Source organism: Podarcis vaucheri (assembly GCF_965113315.1).
Source record: "Podarcis vaucheri genome assembly, chromosome: Z".
In the NCBI taxonomy this organism is placed as follows: Eukaryota; Metazoa; Chordata; class Lepidosauria; order Squamata; family Lacertidae; genus Podarcis; species Podarcis vaucheri.
This window is the reverse complement of record NC_138758.1, coordinates 11254356-11275435: the sequence shown is the minus strand read 5'-3', so window position 1 is coordinate 11275435 and position 21080 is coordinate 11254356. Positions and strand designations below refer to the sequence as shown.

The following is a 21080-nucleotide window of genomic DNA, read 5'->3' as shown; positions in this document are numbered from 1 at the left end:
AATGCACTCTACGTGGGGCTACCTTTGAAGGTGACTCGGAATCTACAACTAATCCAGAATGCGGCAGCTAGACTGGTGACTGGGAGCGGCCGCCGAGACCATATAACACCGGTCTTGAAAGACCTGCATTGGCTCCCAGTACGTTTCCGAGCACAATTCAAAGTGTTGGTGCTGACCTTTAAAGCCCTAAACGGCCTCGGTCCAGTATACCTGAAGGAGCGTCTCCACCCCCATCATTCTGCCCGGACGCTGAGGTCCAGCGCCGAGGGCCTTCTGGCGGTTCCCTCATTGCGAGAAGCAAAGCTACAGGGAACCAGGCAGAGGGCCTTCTCGGTAGTGGCGCCCGCCCTGTGGAACACCCTTCCAGCAGATGTCAAGGCGATAAACAACTACCTGACATTCAGGAGACATCTTAAAGCAGCCCTGTTCAGGGAAGTTTTTAACGTGTGATATTTTATTGTATTTTTGGTTTTTATGGAAGCCGCCCAGAGTGGCTGGGGAGGCCCAGCCAGATGGGCGGGGTATAAATAATAAATTATTATTATTATTATTATTATTTTTTTAAGGGAAATTCCCTTATTCCGAATAGGATTCATTGCAAGAAAAGGGAAAAGTTGACAGCTATGCCCATTATCCCTGATCATTGGTTCTGCTGGCTAATGCTGATGGGACTTGCAGTCCAGAAGCATGGGGGGCGGTGCCACAGGCTCCCCATTTTTGCCATATAGAAAGTTGCCTTGCACTGAGTCAGGGCTGTTGGTCCATATAGCTAAGGATTTGCACTGGCAGGCAGTGGTTCTCCAGGGCTGCAGCCAGGAGCCTTTCCTGCCCCTTCCTGGAGTTGCTTGGGATAGAATTTGGGACCCTCTGCGAACAAACGCTCCTTTTTCTTAACAGGATTGCAGCTTGCTAGTTTGCCCCATCCTTTTTCGTACGGCGTGTTTCAAGTGTGTGTTCTTCTTTAATAGTCGGCAGAGTCCCTTATTAGCCATGGGCGGGGTGGGGGGGGGAGAGAAAGAGGCGGAGAGACAAACAGATGGTATTTAGGGCTCGAGATGCTGTGGTTTTGTAGAGTTTGAGAGAGACAGAGACAGGAAAGGGGAGAGTTAACAATTCTTACCCATGTATGGAACAAGCACAACCTTCTTTGAATCCTGTTAAGCAGAGCCCGTGGGCCTCAGATCAGGAACTTTATCTGGCTAGTAATCTATAGGCACGCTGGCTTTCGAGTTGGTGTGAGGGAAAGCCGGATGCTAAGTGCTTAGTTCTGATAGAAGGAAGCATCGTTATATGCACGTGAGGAGTTATTAAATATACCCTCACACTGACTGTGTATGAGATACCATGGCGGCGTTCTACAGCTGTCTGAACTTTAAAAGGTAAGTGACTTTAATTATTCTTCGCTTCCCACCTCCTTCCCCCATATTTCTTTTGCAGCGTGGAGACTTTTGCAAACACTTCTTTTTCTTCCTTTAATCATTGTATGATATTGCATGCAAGAACAGAGACCGCTTATCAATTGTTTTAGGTTGTAAGCCTGCAGGCAGAATCTGTTGGTTTGTTTGTTTTTTTAATTGCTCTGTGTAAATGTCCAGGTCTTAGGTGTTTAAGAAAGACCATTCTTTTTTCACATGCAAAGGATGAAGCACCAAATGAATTATCTGGCTTTCCTGAAAGTGCAACTTTTGATATAGAAATGGATAATGGTAATTAAGGTTGCAAATGTACCTTGGGGTGGTGTGAGATAGTGGGAGATACTTCTGCATAAATATGAACTGAATCACTGCAATCCTATTCAGTTACCTGGAAGTAAGCCTCATTGAATAGAAGTGAACTTACTTCTGAGTAGACGTTTTTAACAATGCAAAGTGGGATTTCCAGTATGAAAGTGTATGTGCTTTTATTGTTTCTATAGTGTTTTTTTAATGTGCTTTATTAGTTAGAGAAGATGCTTTCAGGTGTGCTAAGTTGTTTGTGAAGTTGAAAGCAGGAAAATATGTCAGTGTGTCAAGTTCTTGGAAACTAGTTGGATTTAAAACACTGAATGGAATTGAAGATGAGAGTGTTCCACTTGCAGAAAAAATGAAGGTTTTTTAAAATTTAAAAATGAGTGTGATATTATAAAGCAACATTTCTGCAGTTTTAAAATAAATAGGTTCTTATTTGTTTTGATTAATTGCTCTGTGGCTGGAATCCATGCAGCAAATTGCAAAAGGGAAGAAGAATGGAACAAAGCAGGGTTATGTCTGTGTTCTTCTTCTTTTTTTATTAAGTTATGGTCCATTAATTTTAATATGTACTTGTCAATCACTGAAATTAGTCATTTAAAAATGTGTACTACTTCCAGTGTAGTATCAGAAGAGGTGTACCAGCTTCTGGGAATTGCAAGTTTGGAGAGTGCTGTTGCATCCATGTCTGCCTTGAGGATTTCCCATGGACATCTATGAGAATAGGATACATGGAGTTTTGGTGTTACCCAGCAGGAGTCGCTTTATGTTCTACAGAAAGCAGCTTTGCCAGTCCTATACATGGTGCATTGCTGAGCAGAGGGCCTGCAAAGTGCCTTTTGCTGTGGTGCCCAAGTGTCCAACTCCAGTTGGCTGTTGGGTACATGGGAAGCAGTGTGGAAGGGAGTTTGATGGACAGGTGGTTGGCCTGCGCAGCTGTGAGAGGTTAGCAAACCTTCACGCCTTTCAAACCATGGGTTATGAAGTTGGCTTTTTTCAGCAAACCATAGTTAAGGTTAGTTGCGCCATTGGGGTGGCAGAGACCCCCAAAAAAATTTCAAGGAGGGGGCCGGGCCCCCTCAAAATTCCCTGGCGGTCATGTGCACATGCCACAGGGTGTCACACGTGCAAGCTGTGGGGTGTGCACACAACACATCAGCAAACCCTGTGGCGCATGCAAGTGACTTGCCCCACAGTGTGTGCATGTGGTGCGAGCATGCTGTAGGACACACTTATGTCATGTGCGCATGCCCCTCAGTGTGCACACACAATGTGCTGACGTCACATGGCCTCAGCCACCTCAATCACAGGGGCAAGGCAGTGTGCATGCTTAAGGTGAACTACAGTTTGTCAGGTCTGTATGCAACACTAAATTGCAGCTGATCAGAAATGGTAATGAAAGCTTCTGATGTCTTCCTTTTCAGGTGTGCTAAAGGAGGATAATGAAAGAAGGGGACATGCAAGGCTCACCTAGACACCTTCTGGTCACTCCAAACCAGTGGTGGCAAACCTATAGCATGTGTGCCAGAGAGGGCACTCAGAGCCCTCTCTGTGGGCACATGCGCTGTCGCCCCAGTAGGGCAATAGCTTCCCAGCCGGGGTGGGGGAGGAGGAGAGGAGGGCTCTTGCATGCTGTCCAAAGCCTGTGGCACCAGGGCCTGGCAAGTGAGCGAGGGGCTGAGCAGGCATTGACTTTTGATGCGCCAGGGCCTCCCACCAGTCAGTTTTCCCACTTGGGAGTAGAGATGGGAAGGCCTGGAAGAAAACAACAACAACCAGGAAAATTGGGGGGAGGAGAGAAACCAGGGTTTTGTGCCTGGTCCCCCCCCCAATTTTCCTGGTTTCTTTCCAGGCCTTCCAGCACCCCCACTTTGGAGCTGCCTGCCGATTGACACCAGGCAGGTGCTCTCACTGTACCTTTTCTGGCAACTGCTCATTTTGGTTAGGGCCAGCCCACCTGGACACGTAGAAGTTGCATGCGATTTACAGTACAGTACTTCCTTTTAACCACTGCTGACTTTAATCATCTTTTGAATACTCTTAAATACCTGCTTTTAACCGTTTTATCAATCATTTTAATATTCTGTTGTATATTTCTGTAAACTGTTTAGAAAGCTCTCTTACCATGATGTGATGTATAATATATAATAACAAATTCAATTAAACACACACACACACACACACAGACACAGACACACACACACACACACACACACACACACACACACACTCCTTTTCCATTCAAAGAGAGTTTAAGCCTTAGTGCAACATACTATTCAGTAACTGGATGTTGGTTACTTCTGGGCTTGGCATGCAAAAAAACTGCCTTATGTTTTGCCCCGGCTGTCCTCAAGAAGAGATGGAAAGGCCTGGGGGGGGGATTGGTAAAATTGGGGGGGGGACAGGTATCTATCCATCCCACCCCACCCACGTTTTTCCCCAAAGCAGTTTTTTAAAACTCCATGAGAAAAATAAGAAAGAGGAAGAACAAGAAGAAATGGAAAATGATAGCATTACAGTGGTACCTCGGGTTACATATGCTTCAGGTTATAGACTCTGCAAACCCAGAAATAGTACCTCGGGTTAAGAACTTTGCTTCAGGATGAGAACAGAAATTGTGCTCCAGCAGCGCGGCAGCAGCAGGAGGCCCCATTAGCTAAAGTGGTGCTTCAGGTTAAGAACAGTTTCAGGTTAAGAACGGACCTCCGGAACGAATTTAGTATTTAAACCGAGGTACCACTGTAGTTCAGAAAATGAGATAGAATGAACCGCATGTATATGTTGTGTCTTCTGGTTTTGTTTTTTTAAAAAGCACTGCTCAAAGGGTAGACTTTCTATGGAGCTTAAATATTGAGGCGGACCTTAACTTTATGTGCTGTTGGTGCTAAGGGGCAAATCTGATTATTTTTTATGTTTATGGTTTCTTGCTTTTTTTGTTGCTTTTGAGGGAAAGGGGGTGGCTACCCATTTTATTGCAAGCATAATACTTTTATCTACACTCTGTTTCATGCAATTTGTAAAACTACTCCACCCTGAACGTTTTTTTCAATTTTTCCAATTTTTCCATTCCCCCCCCTCAGAAAAAAACAGGTAAAAAACTGTCCCCCCCGCATGGCTTCAAAATTTCCAGAAATTTTACATCTTTACTTGGGAGTAAGCCACCCTGAGTTCAGCAGGGCTTAACTCCCAAGTCAGTAAGCATATAAAGACGGCAACCTAAGACGGGTCTGCTGGGTTTACAAGTTCGCTGTGCTTTCCCGCGGAAGCCAACAGAGAAATCCATTCCGTGGAGGCTGCGATCAAACGGCAGCCAAAGAAATGGCAAAATATAATAATAATATATATTATTTATACCCTGCACATCTGTCTGGTTTTTTTATTAAAAAAAAATTATTTGTATGTGCACATGCAGACAATCATTACTATCTCATATTAAAAATTGGGAGATGGTGGCTCTTAGTACAGCCCTCCAGTGTACAATAGTGGCCCAAATTGTGGAACCTTCTGAAAAAAATGTATTTCCGAGCTTTGATTGTTCATAACACCACTTTGTTTTGGAGTAATACCAGTGCATTTTTTTCTGTGGTGATGCAGGGGAATGCATACCCCCCAAACATTTTGTGAATTTAATGGGCGAAGAAATTCACTGTATTTATTTTCCCCAATTTGAACTGTATTTATTTTCCCCTGGTGGCAATTTTCTAGAGTCAAAATGACAGTACCCCTAAACATATTTTTTTTTTTAGAAAAAAAGCACTGAATTATACTATAAAATTATATATCAATGGAAAGATAATGAAGAATGTAATGCAATAACTTTTAGGAAGCATTATTTATTACAGCAGCAGTCATAAAGAAGAAAAGTGAAACACACAGAAAAAATGAGAGACACAGGTTAAATTGCCGTGTTGGCACTTTGCGATAAGTGGGTTTGGGTTGCAGTTTGGGCACTTGGTGTCTAAAAGGTTCGCCATCACTGCTCTAAACCATGGCAATAAATATGGTTTATTATGGCATCTGAATGCAGCCCATCTCTTGGTTGTGACCTGGGAAACCTAGTTGTAATTAGGAATGGGTGAATCTGCCAGTTTCAGTTTCCCATACTTTATCATTTTCCCCATATTAAATTCAGTTTGTCGCATTTCCACTTCAGTAGTCCTCATGAAAATTTGTCAGTGTCTTCATGAGCATTGCTTTTAATATATACGTTTTTGTATGCAGTTTCCCCTAATGTAACACATCTTTGCAAAGGAATTTCCCCTAACATAAATGCATTTGTGTGTGCGTTATCATTAATATATGCTTTTGTATGCACACTTTCCCTAATATACACATTATTGCACAAATTGGGTTTTTGTTTGTTTGTTGGAAAACTACATCACAAAATTCAGAGAAATGAAAATTTTAAAGGATAGTTGTGTTGTAAATAACTATACAACTTTTGGAAGACCTGTACAGGGAGGTTTTTTATGTTTTATGTTTTATATTTGTTGGAAGCTGCCCAGAGTGGCCGGGGCAAGCCAGTCAAATGGGTGGGGTACAAATAAGAAAATTATTTTAAAATAATAATAATAATAATAATAATAATTTTAAAATTTTTTTGGTTTGTGTATTGTTTTGGTAAGTGTGAATCTGATTCACATTAAATTGCAATCCAAACTGAATATCTGCGCCCCTCCCGCATCCCTAGGTGTGGTCGCTGGTCTGTGAGATCTCAATCAGAATGCCGAAATAGGTAAGATGAAACTTTTAATTTGACCACTCTGGTCTTGTAGTGTGTGTGTGTGCATGGACACACACTCTCTCACTCTCTTTAGGGTTGTATTGTACTCATTTCACAGAACATCTTCCTTCTGCATGGCAAGGGATGCTGTATAACTCTGAACTTTGCCTATGCCAACAAAAAACTCTGCTGTACTTATTTCTTTTCTTTCCCCATATCGTCTGCCTTTCTGGAGCTCAGAGTGCAAATTAAATCCGTGTTGTTTGCAAAAGTGGTGTAATTTTGATTCTCGAGGTTTGCTGTTTCTTAGAGAAGTAGGTTATCAATGACTGCTAACCCCGAGGACTATGTTCTGCCTCCAGTGGCAGAGACTAGAGTACAGTACCAAGTTCTGAAAACCATGGTGAGGGGAGAGTTCTATTGCACTCAGGTCCTGCTTGTGTGCTTTCCATAGACTTCTTGCTGACCACTGTTAAAATAGGATATTTGGCAAGTTGGTTCTAGAACCACAGATTCTTCTTTTTTTTTGGGGGGGGGGTTCTTCCACCCAAAAACGATCTTTATTGAAACTTAACTTATATACATAATAACCAAAATTCCCAATGATTCCCTCACATAAAATATAATATCTAAATTACAGCTGCATAATTATGCACTTAATTATAAAATGCAGCACTCACCCTCTACTTCCCTCCACAGCAATTCAACTTCTTTGTATTTCTTTCTACCTTCCCCCCCTGCATTTTGTAATAATTTATTTTTGTTAAATTCTGGTTTTTCCTTTTCTTTATTGGTTTTGTTATTGCTTACATTTTTTATTCTAAGCCTATTAGCATGTCATTTTTAGAACAATATTTTGACAATATTTTGAACAATCGCTATTTAGCACCATTACATTACAAAACAATAGGAAATTATTATCGAAAATTTACACTCTGTTATTGGACTATGATTTGATGGATGAAGAGGTAAAAGAAACAATGGTCAAGATATCGACCACGCTTTATATTTAGAACAGTGGAAGAAACTCTGGCGTGAGGATATTCGCTTTACCGCCTGCTATATGATAAGGAAAATTTTGTTAAAATGTTTTACAGGTGGTATTTAACACCAGTTAAACTTGCCAAAATTTATAAAGAACCTGGAATAATAATTCATATGTGTTGGGGTTGCAAGGAAATAAAGGAACTTAAGAAAATGCTAAAAAAAAACAAAACTTGATAAAAAATCACGAAGCTTATCTGTTAGGGTTGGTTGGCAAAGACATAGTACATATGAAAAAAAAAAATTTTATATGCAAGAACTGCTGCCAGGGTAGTGATTGCCACTAAATGGAAATCCCAGGACACACCAACAAGGGAAGAGTGGATTTGTAAATTAAGTGAGTATATAGAATGGGCAAAATTAACTTCAATTATAAGATATCAATCAAATCAAAAGTTAAGAATGGAGTGGAAGTATTTCAAAGATTTTATGTCAAAATATAGAACCACAGCTTCTTATTATATTCTAGCATGTCAGAAGCTACACAAAATATTTGGCATGCAAACCTTTGGGCAGACTTGAGATTGGACACCCCTAAAAATGTGCCGTAAATTATATTTAGTTCTCCTCTCCTGTGCCTCAATCCTTTCCCCCTTATCTCAAGCCGGCAGCGCCGTCCTATTGCTAGTGCAAAGTGAGAACATACGAAGACCTTCATAGACCGCAGTATGGTCAGGGAAATCCAGTCACATAATTTTTGTTGCATAAGTTATCAAATACGGAGGTGATCATTATTATATTGGAGTTTATGGACTGGGAACCTCAAGGCTAGATTGCTGCAGTGCACTGTATATGTAGGGCTGCCCTTGGGCCTCATTCGGGAGGTCCAGCTGGTGCACAATGTGGTGATCAGACTATTGATACTTACTTTATTTATTTCTTTACACCATTTCTAGAACACACACTCTCTCTCTGTGCAATGTGCAGAAAACTTTAGGCAAGAACAGACCACTTAAGCGACAAATATTACACAAATACAGAGCTAACTTATAAGAACGTTACATTAATACGGTACAAAGCATAAACAGATATCCTGCAGCAGAAGGAAGGAGAGAGGGAGAGAAGGCAGCTGGCTGGAAGAGGCAGCGTGGGGAGAGGCAATGGAACTCAAATATATGCTTTATTAACAATAGTGCAGTAACTCCCCCTTACATCTCAGATACCAGCCAGTACGGAGAAATTATCTTAGTGCTCTAGATAGTATACCCTGTGGGTGTGAGCTTAATCTGTTTTCCGTCTGTTTTGATGCCATGTGCACAACTGCATGCAAGGCTTAACATCTGCACATGTACTCGTTCTAGAAGACAACACTTTATGCTTGGTAATTGTTTCAAAACATTTCAGTAAAGTTTGTAATAATGATAATAATAAAAATAATAAGAAGAACTAGTTAACATCAGGCCACCTATCTACCTTATAAAAAGCAGCTGCCCTTGAGAGGCTTTTGTCGGTGGGAGTTTATTTTCTTTTTCTTTTTCATGTTCAAAGATCTTTAATGAAACTTAACATATATACATAATAATCAAAATTCCCAATGATTCCCTCATATAAAATATAATATCTAAACTACAACAGCTACATAATTATACAGTTAATTATAAAAGCCACCACCTACCCTCTATTTCCCTCCACAGCAATTCGACTTCTTTATATTTCTTTCTACCTTTTTTCTTTCCATTCTATAATAAATTATTTTTGTTAAATTCTGATTTTTCCTTCTTTCTTTATTGGTTTTGTTATTGCTTATATTTTTTTTATTCTAAGCCTATTAGCATGTTGATTTTAGAACAATATTTTGACATATAATCTTCGAAATACTTCTACTCCATTCTTAACTTTTGATTTGATTGGTATCTTATAACTGAAGTTAATTTTTGCCAATTCTATATACTCACTTAATTTGCAAATCTACACTTCTTTTGTTAGTGTGTCCTGAGATTTCCATTTAGTGGCAATCACTATCCTGGCAGCTGTTCTTGCATATAAAAAAATTGTTTTTTTTCATATGTGGTATGTCTTTGCCCCTGGGACGCGGGTGGCGCTGTGGGTAAAAGCCTCAGTGCCTAGGGCTTGCCGATCGAAAGGTCGGCGGTTCGAATCCCCGCGATGGGGTGCGCTCCCGTTGTTCGGTCCCAGCGCCTGCCAACCTAGCAGTTCGAAAGCACCCCCGGGTGCAAGTAGATAAATAGGGACCGCTTACTAGCGGGAAGGTAAACGGCGTTTCCGTGTGCGGCTCTGGCTCGCCAGAGCAGCGATGTCACGCTGGCCACGTGACCCGGAAGTGTCTCCGGACAGCGCTGGCCCCCGGCCTCTTGAGTGAGATGGGCGCACAACCCTAGAGTCTGGCAAGACTGGCCCGTACGGGCAGGGGTACCTTTACCTTTACCTTATGTCTTTGCCCACCAACCTTAACAGATAAGCTTCAGGATTTTTTAGCAAAGGTTTTGGTTTTTTTTTTTGCATTTTCTTAAGTTCCTCATGTATTATTCCCCAAAACTTCTTTACTTCCTTGCAACCCCAACACATATGAATTATCGTTCCAGGTTCTTTGTTACATTTCCAACAAAGGTTGGAGTTTATTTTCAATAGGGTCGGGATGGTATGGGGATGAGGGACCAACTCCCTTCTCTTGCGGGGGCCCAATTAGTGCCATTGCCTTCTGTTAAGAGTTTGGGTGTAATCCTTGACGCCTCCCTTTCCATGGAGGCACAAGTTACAGCAACAGCCAAGGCGACATTTTTCCACCTTTGCCGCATCAAGCAGTTGATCCCTTACCTTTCCTGCACTGACCTGGCCACAGTGATCCATGTGACGGTCACCTCCGGGCTTGACTACTGTAATTCGCCCTTGAAGCTGTCCCAGAAACTCCAGCGTGTGCAGAATGCTGCAGCGAGGCTCCTCACGGGGTCTGTGCCATGGGAGCATATTCACCCAGTGCTTTTCAAACTGCACTGGCTCCCGGTAGAGTACAGGGTCAGATTTAAGGTGCTGCTTTTGACCTTTAAAGTCCTTCACGGCCTAGGACCCTCGTACCTACGGGACCGCCTCTCCCGGTATGCCCCACGGAGAGCCTCAAGGTCCATAACACCCTTGTGGTCCCGGGCCCTCAGGAAGTCAGATTGGCTTCAACCAGAGCCAGGGCCTTTTCAACTCTGGCCCCGGTCTGGTGGAACGCTCTGCCTCATGAGACCAGGGCCCTGCGGGATCTGATTTCTTTCCGCGGGGCCTATAAGACAGAGTTGTTCCGCCTGGCCTTTGGCTTGGAGCCAATTTGATTCCCTCCCTCCCTCCCTTTCTTTTTTCTTTTCCTTTCTCCTCCTGCAATGAGGCTACATTTTAATATTTTAATGTTAATTGTTGTATTTTGTTTTTAAGTTGTATTCATTCAACTTGCTTTTATTATTGCTTGTTAGCCGCCCTGAGCCCGGCCTTGGCTGGAGAGGGCGGGGTATAAATAAAAATTATTATTATTATTAATAGGGCTAGACCCTACTGAGCCCACAGACCGTTAGTCTGATTAGCTGCAGCTGTTCAGTACTCTCCCCAAATCAGCCCACCTGAAAAGGAGTTGCCTCTTTGGGCCGCCCACTTTATTGTTTCATTGGACATTGTTATGTGTGTGGTGTCCCTTTCTCTGGAAGGTTTATGTTTTCCTCTAGACCAGGGCTTCCCAAACTTGGGTCTCCTGCTGTTTTTGTACTACAGTTCTCATCATCCATGGCTACTGGATCTGCTAGCTAGGACTGATGGGATTTGTAGTCCCCAAACAGCTGGAGACCCAAGTTTGGGAAACACACCTGTAGGTCATTTTTTGGGTGAGAGGCTGGATGTGGTCTGGACTAGTGGAAGTGGTTTCATATTCCTGGAGTGCACAGAACTGTGGCCCTTCCCAGGTGTGAGGCAGAAGGGAATGTGGACTTTTTTTGTCCCAGGTGAGAGCTGGAGTGTGAGTCAGGCCCATTTCTTATTTTTGTAAATTTCTCCTTGTGGATGTTCCCCTGACACAGTCCTCTGCTGCTTGTCTGTGTTCCTAAGGTAGGTCATGGACGTTGTATGTCTGGGTCAGGGGGGGGTGGATGGGAGCTGGACTGCCAACCTTGTGGTGACAGGTTGCTGGGCATTCTCTGTGGTGGCCCCTAAGTTGTGGAACTTCCTCCACATCTGACACCTTCATTATGCAGCTTCTGCAGGATGCTGAAGACAAATCTCTGTATCCTAGCTTTTGATACTTGAGGTGTAAATTCATAGGACCCACCTTATTTTTATGACTGTATGTTGTTTTAAGCTACTTTTTTGAATGGTGTGTTTTAATTTTGTAACCTGCCCTGGGACTTTGGGTGCAAAGGGTGGATAATAAATAAATAAGTATAATCCCAGTTCCATCACTGAGATCAATGGCAAGAGTGTTGTTGGTCATTCCCCAAGCTGGTGAGGCTCATTTGACAAGAACAAGAAACTGAGCCTTTAGTGTCATGGGCCCATTATTGTCAAATCTCTCTGCCAGTAGAGATTCATTGGGCGCCTTCTGTGCCAGATTTCAAACGCCGCTGAAAACTTTTCTATTCAGTCAGGCTTATGCTGGCAATTAAGAATAGGTCTCTCCGTAACAGCTGGTATGTGGTTCTAACTTTTTAATACGGTTTTAATTCTATGGCACTGTATTTTATTTTATTTTTAAAAAATCAGTAGTGATATCAAAACATTTAAAGTAAATAAGTAAGTAAATACAGTATTACTGTCCTGTGTTATCCTGCAGAACACAGTAATTTTTTTCCAGACCAGAAAGGCAGGCAACACGGTCGTACCTTGGTTCCCAAACGCTGAAAACCCGGAAATGTTCGGTATTCAAATGTTTTTCGGAAGCCAAACATCTGATATGGTTGTCTGCTCTTTGGGGTGGTGTGGGGGGGGGGGCGCCTGCACCAATCGGAAGCTGTGCCTTGGTTTTCGAACATTTCAGAAGTCAAACAGACTTCCGAAATGGAATAAGTTTGGTGCTTTTGTTTTTGCTATTTATTTTGCGTTTTTGTTTTTGAGACTTTTTCTGTTAATTTTTATCATCTACAATACTGTCTTATTTATTTTATAGTACAGTATATTGATTATTGCTTTTATTTTATGGATCAGTGGTCTCGTTAGATACAGTGGTGCCTCGCAAGACGAAATTAATCCGTTCCGCGAGTCTCTTCGTCTTGCGGTTTTTTCGTCTTGCGAAGCACGGCTATTAGCGGCTTAGCGGCTATTAACGGCTTAGCTGCTTAGCGGCTTAGCGGCTATTAACAGCTTAGCGGCTTTAAGAAAAAGGAAACAAACTCGCAAGAACTCGCAAGACGTTTCGTCTTGCAAAGCAAGCCCATAGGGAAATTCGTCTTGCAGAACGACTCAAAAAACGAAAAAATTCTTTCGTCTTGCGCGTTTTTCGTCTTGCGAGGCATTTGTCTTGCAAGGTACCACTGTAGTAAAATTCATGTTAAAATGCTGTTTTACGGGTTGTTTTTAAAAGTCTGGAATGGATTAATCTGTTTTGCATTACTTTCCATGGGAAAGTACGCCTTGGTTTTGGAACGCTTTGTTTTTGGAACGGACTACCAGAATGGATGGGACGTGGGTGGCACTGTGGGTTAAACCACAGAGCATAGAACTTGCCGATCAGAAGGTCGGCGGTTCGAATCCCCGTGATGGGGTGAGCTCCTGTTGCTCGGTCCCTGCTCCTGCCAACCTAGCAGTTCAAAAGCACATCAAAGTGCAAGAAGATAAATAGCTACCGCTCCGGCGGGAAGGTAAACGGCGTTTCCATGCGCTGCTCTGGTTTGCCAGAAGTGGCTTAGTCATGCTGGCCACATGACCCAGAAGCTGTACGCCGGCTTGGCTCCCTCGGCCAATAAAGCGAGATGAGCGCCGCAACCCCAGAGTCGTCCGCGACTGAACCTAATGGTCAGGGGTCCCTTTACTTTTACCTTACCAGAACGCATTAAATTTGGGAACCAAGGCACCACTGTACTGTCTTTGGATGGTCTAAGCAAACACGGGGGAAAGGAGGTGTGGCCCATTGGCTTGATGTAGAAGCTCTCCTGTTCAATTCCTGACATCCCCAGTTACCTGGTTTGGGTAGCAGATCTCAGCAAAGCCTTCACTTGGCGAGCCACTACCAATCAGAGTAGATCACACTGGGCTACTGTTGTGGACCAGTGGTTATAGCTTAGTATGGCCTTCCTCAACCTGGGGCTTTCCAGATGTCGCTGAATGACACCTCTCATTGTTCCTGACCATTGGCTGTGCTAGCTGGGGCAGATGGGTATTGAGGTCAAAAAACATGTGGTGATTACCAGGTTGAGAAAAGTTGGCTTGAGGCATCTTCCTATGCATCCTCCCAGGGGTAAGGAGTGGCTATTAAAAGCAGCACATAAGCAGGCACTAAATGCCTCCCTCTCCCATGAATATGTGTGCAGCTTACTTTGCAACTGGATTCCAGTCCCCCAACCCCTGGTAAGTTGACTGAAGAGAGCTTGTTGGCAATGCAAGAACTGAAACCACAATGCCTGCCTTTCATTTACAATCTAGAGGCTCAAGGATGGGGAGCTGGGGTTTTTCTTCCCCCAGGGGTGGGGGAAATTAGTTTTTGTTTTGGCTTGGAGATTAAATGTTTATGGCAAGTGTCCCTCCAGGAATGCATGCCAAAAGTGTACCCTTCCATATTGGAATTCCCTGACCATGAAACATCTGCATTGAATACACTTGGAATCAAGTCTGCCAGCAAGGGATGGAAGGGGAATTCAATTTTGTCTAAACTGCCTCCTGTTCCCCATTGGAGCTGGTTGTTGTGTTGTTTTTAACCTACCAATTGATGCATAATTGACTCTTTTTCTTAGAACCTCAGAGTCTTTCCTGGTATTTTGAAAAGAAAAGAAAAAACACCAAGCATTTTTAGACTTAAGCTCTGACCTAACACCAGAAATACAATACCATAACTTCCTTGTAATGGGTAGAGGTGGGAGAGAAAAGCTGTTGGGAGAGGGGGCAGAACTATGCTAATTTTCAGTTTCTTTTCTTTTTTTTTAAAGAAAGAAACTCTAACGTGGTTTTTGTACAAGGGAGCAATGGGTGGGTGGAGTGTCTCAGGTAAGTTCCTGAACCAACAGGGCAATAAAGCCCCAGGAACATAGATAATTACCTTATACAGAGTCAGAGCACTGGTCCCTTTACCTGAGTATTGTCTGTACTGACTAGCTGTGGCTCTCTAGGATTTTGGGTAGGGGGGGTGTCTTTCCCAGCCCAACCTGGAGATACTGGGGATTGAACCAGGAATCTCCTGCATGCAAAAGCAAAAACACTACCATAGACTTAGGATCCTTCCCCAGCTGTGGTGCATTAAAAAAAAAAAATCTTGGGTGGTGGAACTGGATGTTTGGTATATGGGACCTGCTTCTCAACGAAGAAGCAAGAAGAACCTCAAAATACTGTTTTAAAAAAGGAGTATTTTATGAAGTAGCAAAATCTCCTCTTAAAATAGTGTAGCACTTCAGGGAGAAAAACAGGAACGGCTAAATCAAAAATAAATAGAGGCTGTTATAGACATATCCACTGGTTATCATTGAAGGAGCCATCCTTAAAAAACAAGCACATCTTAATACAACAAACCTCAACTAAATCCAAATACAGCTGCAGCCAGAGGAAAATCACACATGGTATCCTACCAAATCTAAAGGCCTGTGCATTTTTTTATTTAAAAAGCCATTGTTGTTGTTGACCATCTTGCTGTATGAAAAATGGGGAGGGAATTTAAACATCTATATGAAACCGCTGGAGAGATCATCCAGGGATTTGGGCTGGGTGTTCACCATTATACTCAGCTCTACCTCTCCTTTAAATCAGAACCGGTGAAGGCAATGAAGGTCCTGTGTGAGTGTCTGGAGGCGGTTGCAGGATGGATGGCAGTTAACAGATTGAGGTTGAATCCTGACAAGACAGAAGTACTGTTTCTCGGGGACAGGGGATGGGGAGTCCAGAATGGGGTAGCTGTGCCCCTGAAGGACCAGATGCGTAGCCTGAGGGTAATTTTGGATTCATAGCTGTCTATGGAGGCACAGATCAATTCTGCCTACCTGTTCCACCTGGTACAATGGCTGAGACCTTACCTGCCTGTGCACTGTCTTGCCAGAGTGGTGCATGCTCTGGTTATCTCCTGCTTGGCATAATCAGACTTCCAGGACACATTCCAGTCAGGGAAAGACACATTTGAGGGCAGGCCAGTGAGGGGTGTAGCTTGGAACTTCCGGGGTTGGCGCGATCTGGGAATGGCGGATTCCCTCCGAGCTCCGGAGGGAATCGGCTCAGCGGGGGACGGGTCTTTGCCGTGCCGGCGACACGGGGACCCTTAAAACCGCAGGCACGAAAGCCTGCGGACTGAAGACTCGGTGGGTGCCTTAAGCGCCCCCCCCTGATTCGCAAAGAGCCTTTTTAAAGGCTGCGGAGGGGATACGGGGGGTGGCGTGGCACCGAGAGTCCATCGCTACCTCTGCTGAGCGAAGCCGCGAGCCATGACCGGAGAGCGCTGACTTCCTTCCTTGAAATTCGGCTGAGAAAAAGAACCCGTGAGTTAATTGAATTTGGATTCTAAGAATTTTACCTATTGAATTTGAGACGATCGGGGGATGTGTTAAAAGGAAGTCCGCACCCCCCCCTTGCAGACGATCCAGAGCAACGATAAAAGAACTAAGCTGGAGTGCCTACCCTGTAAAGGGTGAGTTTAAAAAGACAGTAACTTCCAAGATTTCGAAAAGGAATCTCTTTTTGAGCAGGAGAGAGGAGTGTTGGAAGGGGTATATTTCTGTTGTAAGCAACCCCCCCTCCCGGGCTCGGGAGTGTCCTACTTTGGAGCTGGTATAAGAAGAGCAGAGTTTGACAGCTGTCAAAGCTGTCAAATGGACTGTTAATAGTAGAAAAATTGCTACTTAAGACCCCTCTGGATTAAAAGGAGTTATAATTGAACTAAAATTGTTGGAAACAAAGAATCAATAATAAGACAGAGGACTGTTGGAGAAAAGAACACTAAGTAACCAGATTCCCTCTAGGGGGAAATCTGTGGAATTACAATGGCTGTGGATGGAAAGATACTGGGAGAAATCGAAAGGATGTTTTATTTGGTTGGAATCTTACAGGAACAGACTACGGCTATGAGTGAACAATTGATGACCTTGAATCCTGAAACAAGTAGTTCTGTTCAATGTAATGAGAACCTGGCTGAGAAAGAATCCACAGCTGAGCCGGAAATGATAACCAAAGAAGAGGAGAAGACAAAACAAGAAAGAGAAGAATTGAAATGGGAAAATATTGTCCAGAAGCTGACATCTGTGGAATATAAACAAGGAGACTATTGGACTGAACCTACTACAAATCTACGAAAGATCCAGAAGATGAAAGTGGAGGCCCTGGGAATTTATGAAATTAAGGAATTTAAAATAAAGAAATATAATTGGGGCCTCCACATAGACTCTGACTTTGATTATGTTCAAAATTCATGCCTTGTGGAAATTCCTCAGCAGTTGCTTGCAAATATGGGAAGAGATTTTGGACTGATTGTGAAAGAACTCTTTCGAGACGTGAAGACCGACATAAAGGATTGCCAACTAGGCCGGCGGAGAGGGACTGAAAGAGATTTGAGAGCCTCGGACGTAAGGAATCCGGGCTAATAATTGCTATTTTGGACATGTTTTCGGAAGGGACACAAACCGGGGAAGGGAGGGAGGGAAGAATCTAGTTTTAACAACACTTAAGACTATGGGATTTAGCTAACAAGATTATTAATTAAGACAAAATGGGAAATCGTTGGAAGGGAATTGAGGTCCAACTTAGAATAAATTTAATTTTGCTTTTTTCTTATATATATATATATATAAAGGACTAATATTAAGATGGATAAGGAAATACCAATTTGCTGATACAAATTTGGGAATAGGGATGTAAGGGAGGGGGTGGGGGGGAAGTCAATGACCAGGGTTAGAAAATAAGTTTTTTTTTTGGAAACTATATATGTTTGTTGTTTTACTTTTCTGTTTGTTTGTTTTTATGTTTTTTGTGTTTTTGTTTTTGTCTTTGTCTATATAAAATGTGAAAACCCAATAAAAATTTTATGAAAAAAAAAAAGTGAGGGGTGTAGCTTGGGGAGGGCTGGATAGAGTTGCATTTGCTCCCCCTCTGCCTGAGTTTCCCTAACTCCTGAGACAAGGAAACTAAAGGTGTCCTCAGCGCAGCCCAGCCCAGGTCATAGGTGTGTGTGGGTGATAGCATACATCAGTGTGCTGACACATAGTGTGTGGAGTGTGATTTTCATCTAGCTTCTCACCTGTGCTTGACCTAGAGCAGCAATGGTGATCTTGCAGCATTCCAGGTGTGTGTGAACTCCCAGCACCCCCTACCACAGTCAGCATGGTGATTGGTCAGGGATGTTGGAAGTTGTAGTTCAGCAACATTTGGACAACTACAGGCTCACCAACCTTAGTTCGGAGGGTGGGTGTGCCACAGCAGGGAAGGTATAAGGCAATGGGCCTTCTTTCTCCTCCCTGCCCAGACACTGGATTCCTTCTGGAGACAGAACAGCTTTCTTCTGACTGGGAGATGCCCCTGTGCATGTGGAATAGCTAGTGGAGATGCTGCGAGTGACTCCTTCATCCCCAGCCACATTGAACATTCTGGGTTACCCACGGTGCCCAGATTGTGTGAACTCAGCAGAAGTTCAGAGTGACCAAGTGACAGCAGCCCAACTGCATCTCTTTAGGATGTGTATTTGTTTATGACATTTGGCTTGCCTTGAATGCCTGTGTCGGGAGATTTCTATTACTGAGGCGGTGCTGTATAGGTGGGGAGAAATCGAGGCAGCATGAAATTCAAGATCTGTGGCTCAAAGAGGCATTTGTTCCCTTGGCTTGACTGCTACGTAGCAAACCATTTATTTTCCTTTCTTTCACCAAAGAGACTTGCCTTGTCTTTCATTCCCTTTGGCTTCCCCAGCTAAGCCTGTGTAATTGTATGAAAAGCATTTCCTCCTGTTACATTTTTTTTAAAGGGGGAAACCCACGAAACCAGCTGTTTTCTATTAGATTTTGTTTTACTTGCACAGGAACACACACACAAAACTCTCTCCAGCAATAAAAGGCACTGCAGTAAAGCCTGTTCAATGTGAATGGCGGGAAAATCACACACACTTCTCCATACAGATGTACTTCTACTTACTACTATTCCTCTTCCTCCTCCTAATACATTAATGTGTAATTGTATTTAATCAAATTCCTTTTTATAGGAATTGTATGAGCCTTTGTGGTGCACCCAGAGAGCTCATTTGAGTGTGATGTCCATTGATATTTGCAAAAAAGCCAACATGACCTTTTAATGATCCTAACAGAATGCTTTCATTAATATTGAATGTCACTTGGCTGCTAAACTCGACTTTCTTAATGCTATTATTATCTTATTATATTTGTGATACTTAAGAGAGAGCTTGGCATCTTAGACCCACCTCAGCCCAGAATGTGACCTATAGCCTGGAATGTGTGTATTCTTTAGTTACATGAGAACGTGGGATGGGGGGGGCATTGGGGAAGCTGTGTGCCACCAGATGTTTTGGACTACAACTCCCATCAGCCCCAGCTAAAATGGCCAATGGCCACGGTTGATGGGGCTTGGAGTCCAGCAATATCTGGGGGGACAGAATCTCTGGCTCCTGTCTAGGATGTCAGAATAAGTGCAGAATTGAACTTCTTCAGCTGTCCTCTTTACATACATAAAAGTTTTCAAGCAACTTCCTGGCCCTTTGATTGTAAATATATGCTTGAAAGTGTATACATGGTTTGCAACCTGTAATTGATTAATTGGTTATATTAATTGATTCTAAAACCTTCTTTTAACTGATTAGAAGATTAACTGGATTATCAGTCAGCACATTTCAAAAAAGTTCATTATTTTTAATACAATACTTATATAAAGGGTTGTATCAAGTGTTTGTCCTCCTTACTGTAGACCTATTGACGGGCACGGCTTAGGCCCATCAATTTCAAGTAAAACTTAGTTGGCTGCAACTCAAAAACTGTAACTGCTAGGTACCATCTTAAAAGAAGGCACACCTTCCCCCCCCTTTACTTCCTTACATGAGCATGCCCACAACATTTAAAGATTCTCCATTCCTGGAATAAAATTAGGATCCACAAGCACACTTGGTAGCTCGCGAGCGATACCAGGCAGAATTCAGGAGAATGAGGAAAAGGCAGGGGCTGCCCAGGATGTAGCACTGAACCTTGTTATCAGGGCTGAAGCCTGTCTGGACCTCTGCCATCAGCTGCATAGAAATGCAAGAAAGGAAGCAGATGGTGGGTTGCGGAGGAGAGTGTTTTGCAAGCTAAGCAAGTCTGCAGCCCTTCTGACTTCTCTGGTATGTGGGCATGATGGAAGGGCAGTCCGGTGGTTGCACTGCAGAACTGGGATTTTTGCAGCCCCGAGCTGAGGGACCCTATAATAAAGCACATCAGTTTAGAAAGATAGTTACATGAGGGAGCTCTGTGGCTTTATCTATCTTTTCATTCCCCCGCGCCATTGGATCAGATCTGCCCCCAGTTTGCACTGCTATCATCTGGTGGGACTTGAGCCTAGTCCTTTAATGAACCCAATAGTTAGGTTAGCCAGAAACCTCTCCACTTTGAAGAAGAATAATTGTTTTTTATACAGTCACAGACCAATAAATTTTTGTACAGAATATGTGTCACAACAATGCGAAAACAAATACTTCTAAATATGCAGCCAAATCAGATGTGTACAGCAAGGATAAGTTCCTATTTTAGTCCCTGCTCTGAGGGGGGTTAGACACAGTCCTGTTTCTTTTAAATTTATTTCTAAATGACCTGGCTTCTTATCTGCATATTGTTGATTCTCATGCTCTGTCTTCACATCTGCTGTTTTCTGCTGTTGCTGCTGTATTTCCATTTATTGAGTGATAGCTCATATTCTCCGTTATGTAGATCCTTTAACCCCTTGGCATAGAGGTGGGGGTTTTTTAAGTCTAAGAAAAAGCTGTAGAGTCTGATCTGTGAGATTCTTTTGCCCATGGGAAAGAAAAAAAATTAAACATTCTAAGCATTTGCTGTTTCTTCCCCCTCTTAATGCGAACGTTGATCCCAGCTTCCTGAAAAGTGGTACATGTCCTCTTGAGGAGCAAGGCTGTTTGTTGTTTTTGGCTGGAGAATGGGGTGTTATTGAAAAGTGAGGGAAAGACCGTTTAGCTCCTGTGCAAACATATCTGTGAAATAACCCTACACCACCAACCCCCCCTGGTTTGGTATGCACAGAGTGGTTCTGTAGGACTGCATCAGAGACAATGTTTTCCTTCTTTGCTGGGCATGAAACTATATCCCAGTCTATCATGAGTACAGTACTTCAGAGTGTGTTCACATCTAAAGTAATCTTTCATTTTATCCTTGGGAATTTCAGAGAGACTGTCATGGCGACTGGAGTGTATGAGATAGAGCCATGTGAGGTTGAAGAGACAGAGGAAGAATGTTCAAGTAAGTAAATATATTGCACTTTTGGTGGCTGTTTTGAAG

The 21080-nt window shown here is 43.0% G+C and overlaps 1 protein-coding gene across 3 annotated transcripts in view; it reads left to right on the top strand.

The window, feature by feature from the left end:
- Positions 1-1091: 1091 nt before the first annotated feature.
- KIAA1210 overlaps positions 1092-21080 on the top strand; it is a 43061-nt gene continuing 23072 nt past the window's right edge. For 2 of the 3 annotated variants that reach the window (XM_082207209.1, XM_082207207.1), the window contains exon 1: positions 19598-21041. In XM_082207209.1, the coding sequence (XP_082063335.1) occupies positions 20855-21041 (187 nt within the window). In that variant the 5' untranslated portion in view covers positions 19598-20854. Of the gene's footprint in view, positions 1380-6417; positions 6463-19597; positions 21042-21080 lie in introns of those variants that run through there. The other variant, XM_082207208.1, reaches the window with a different exon arrangement.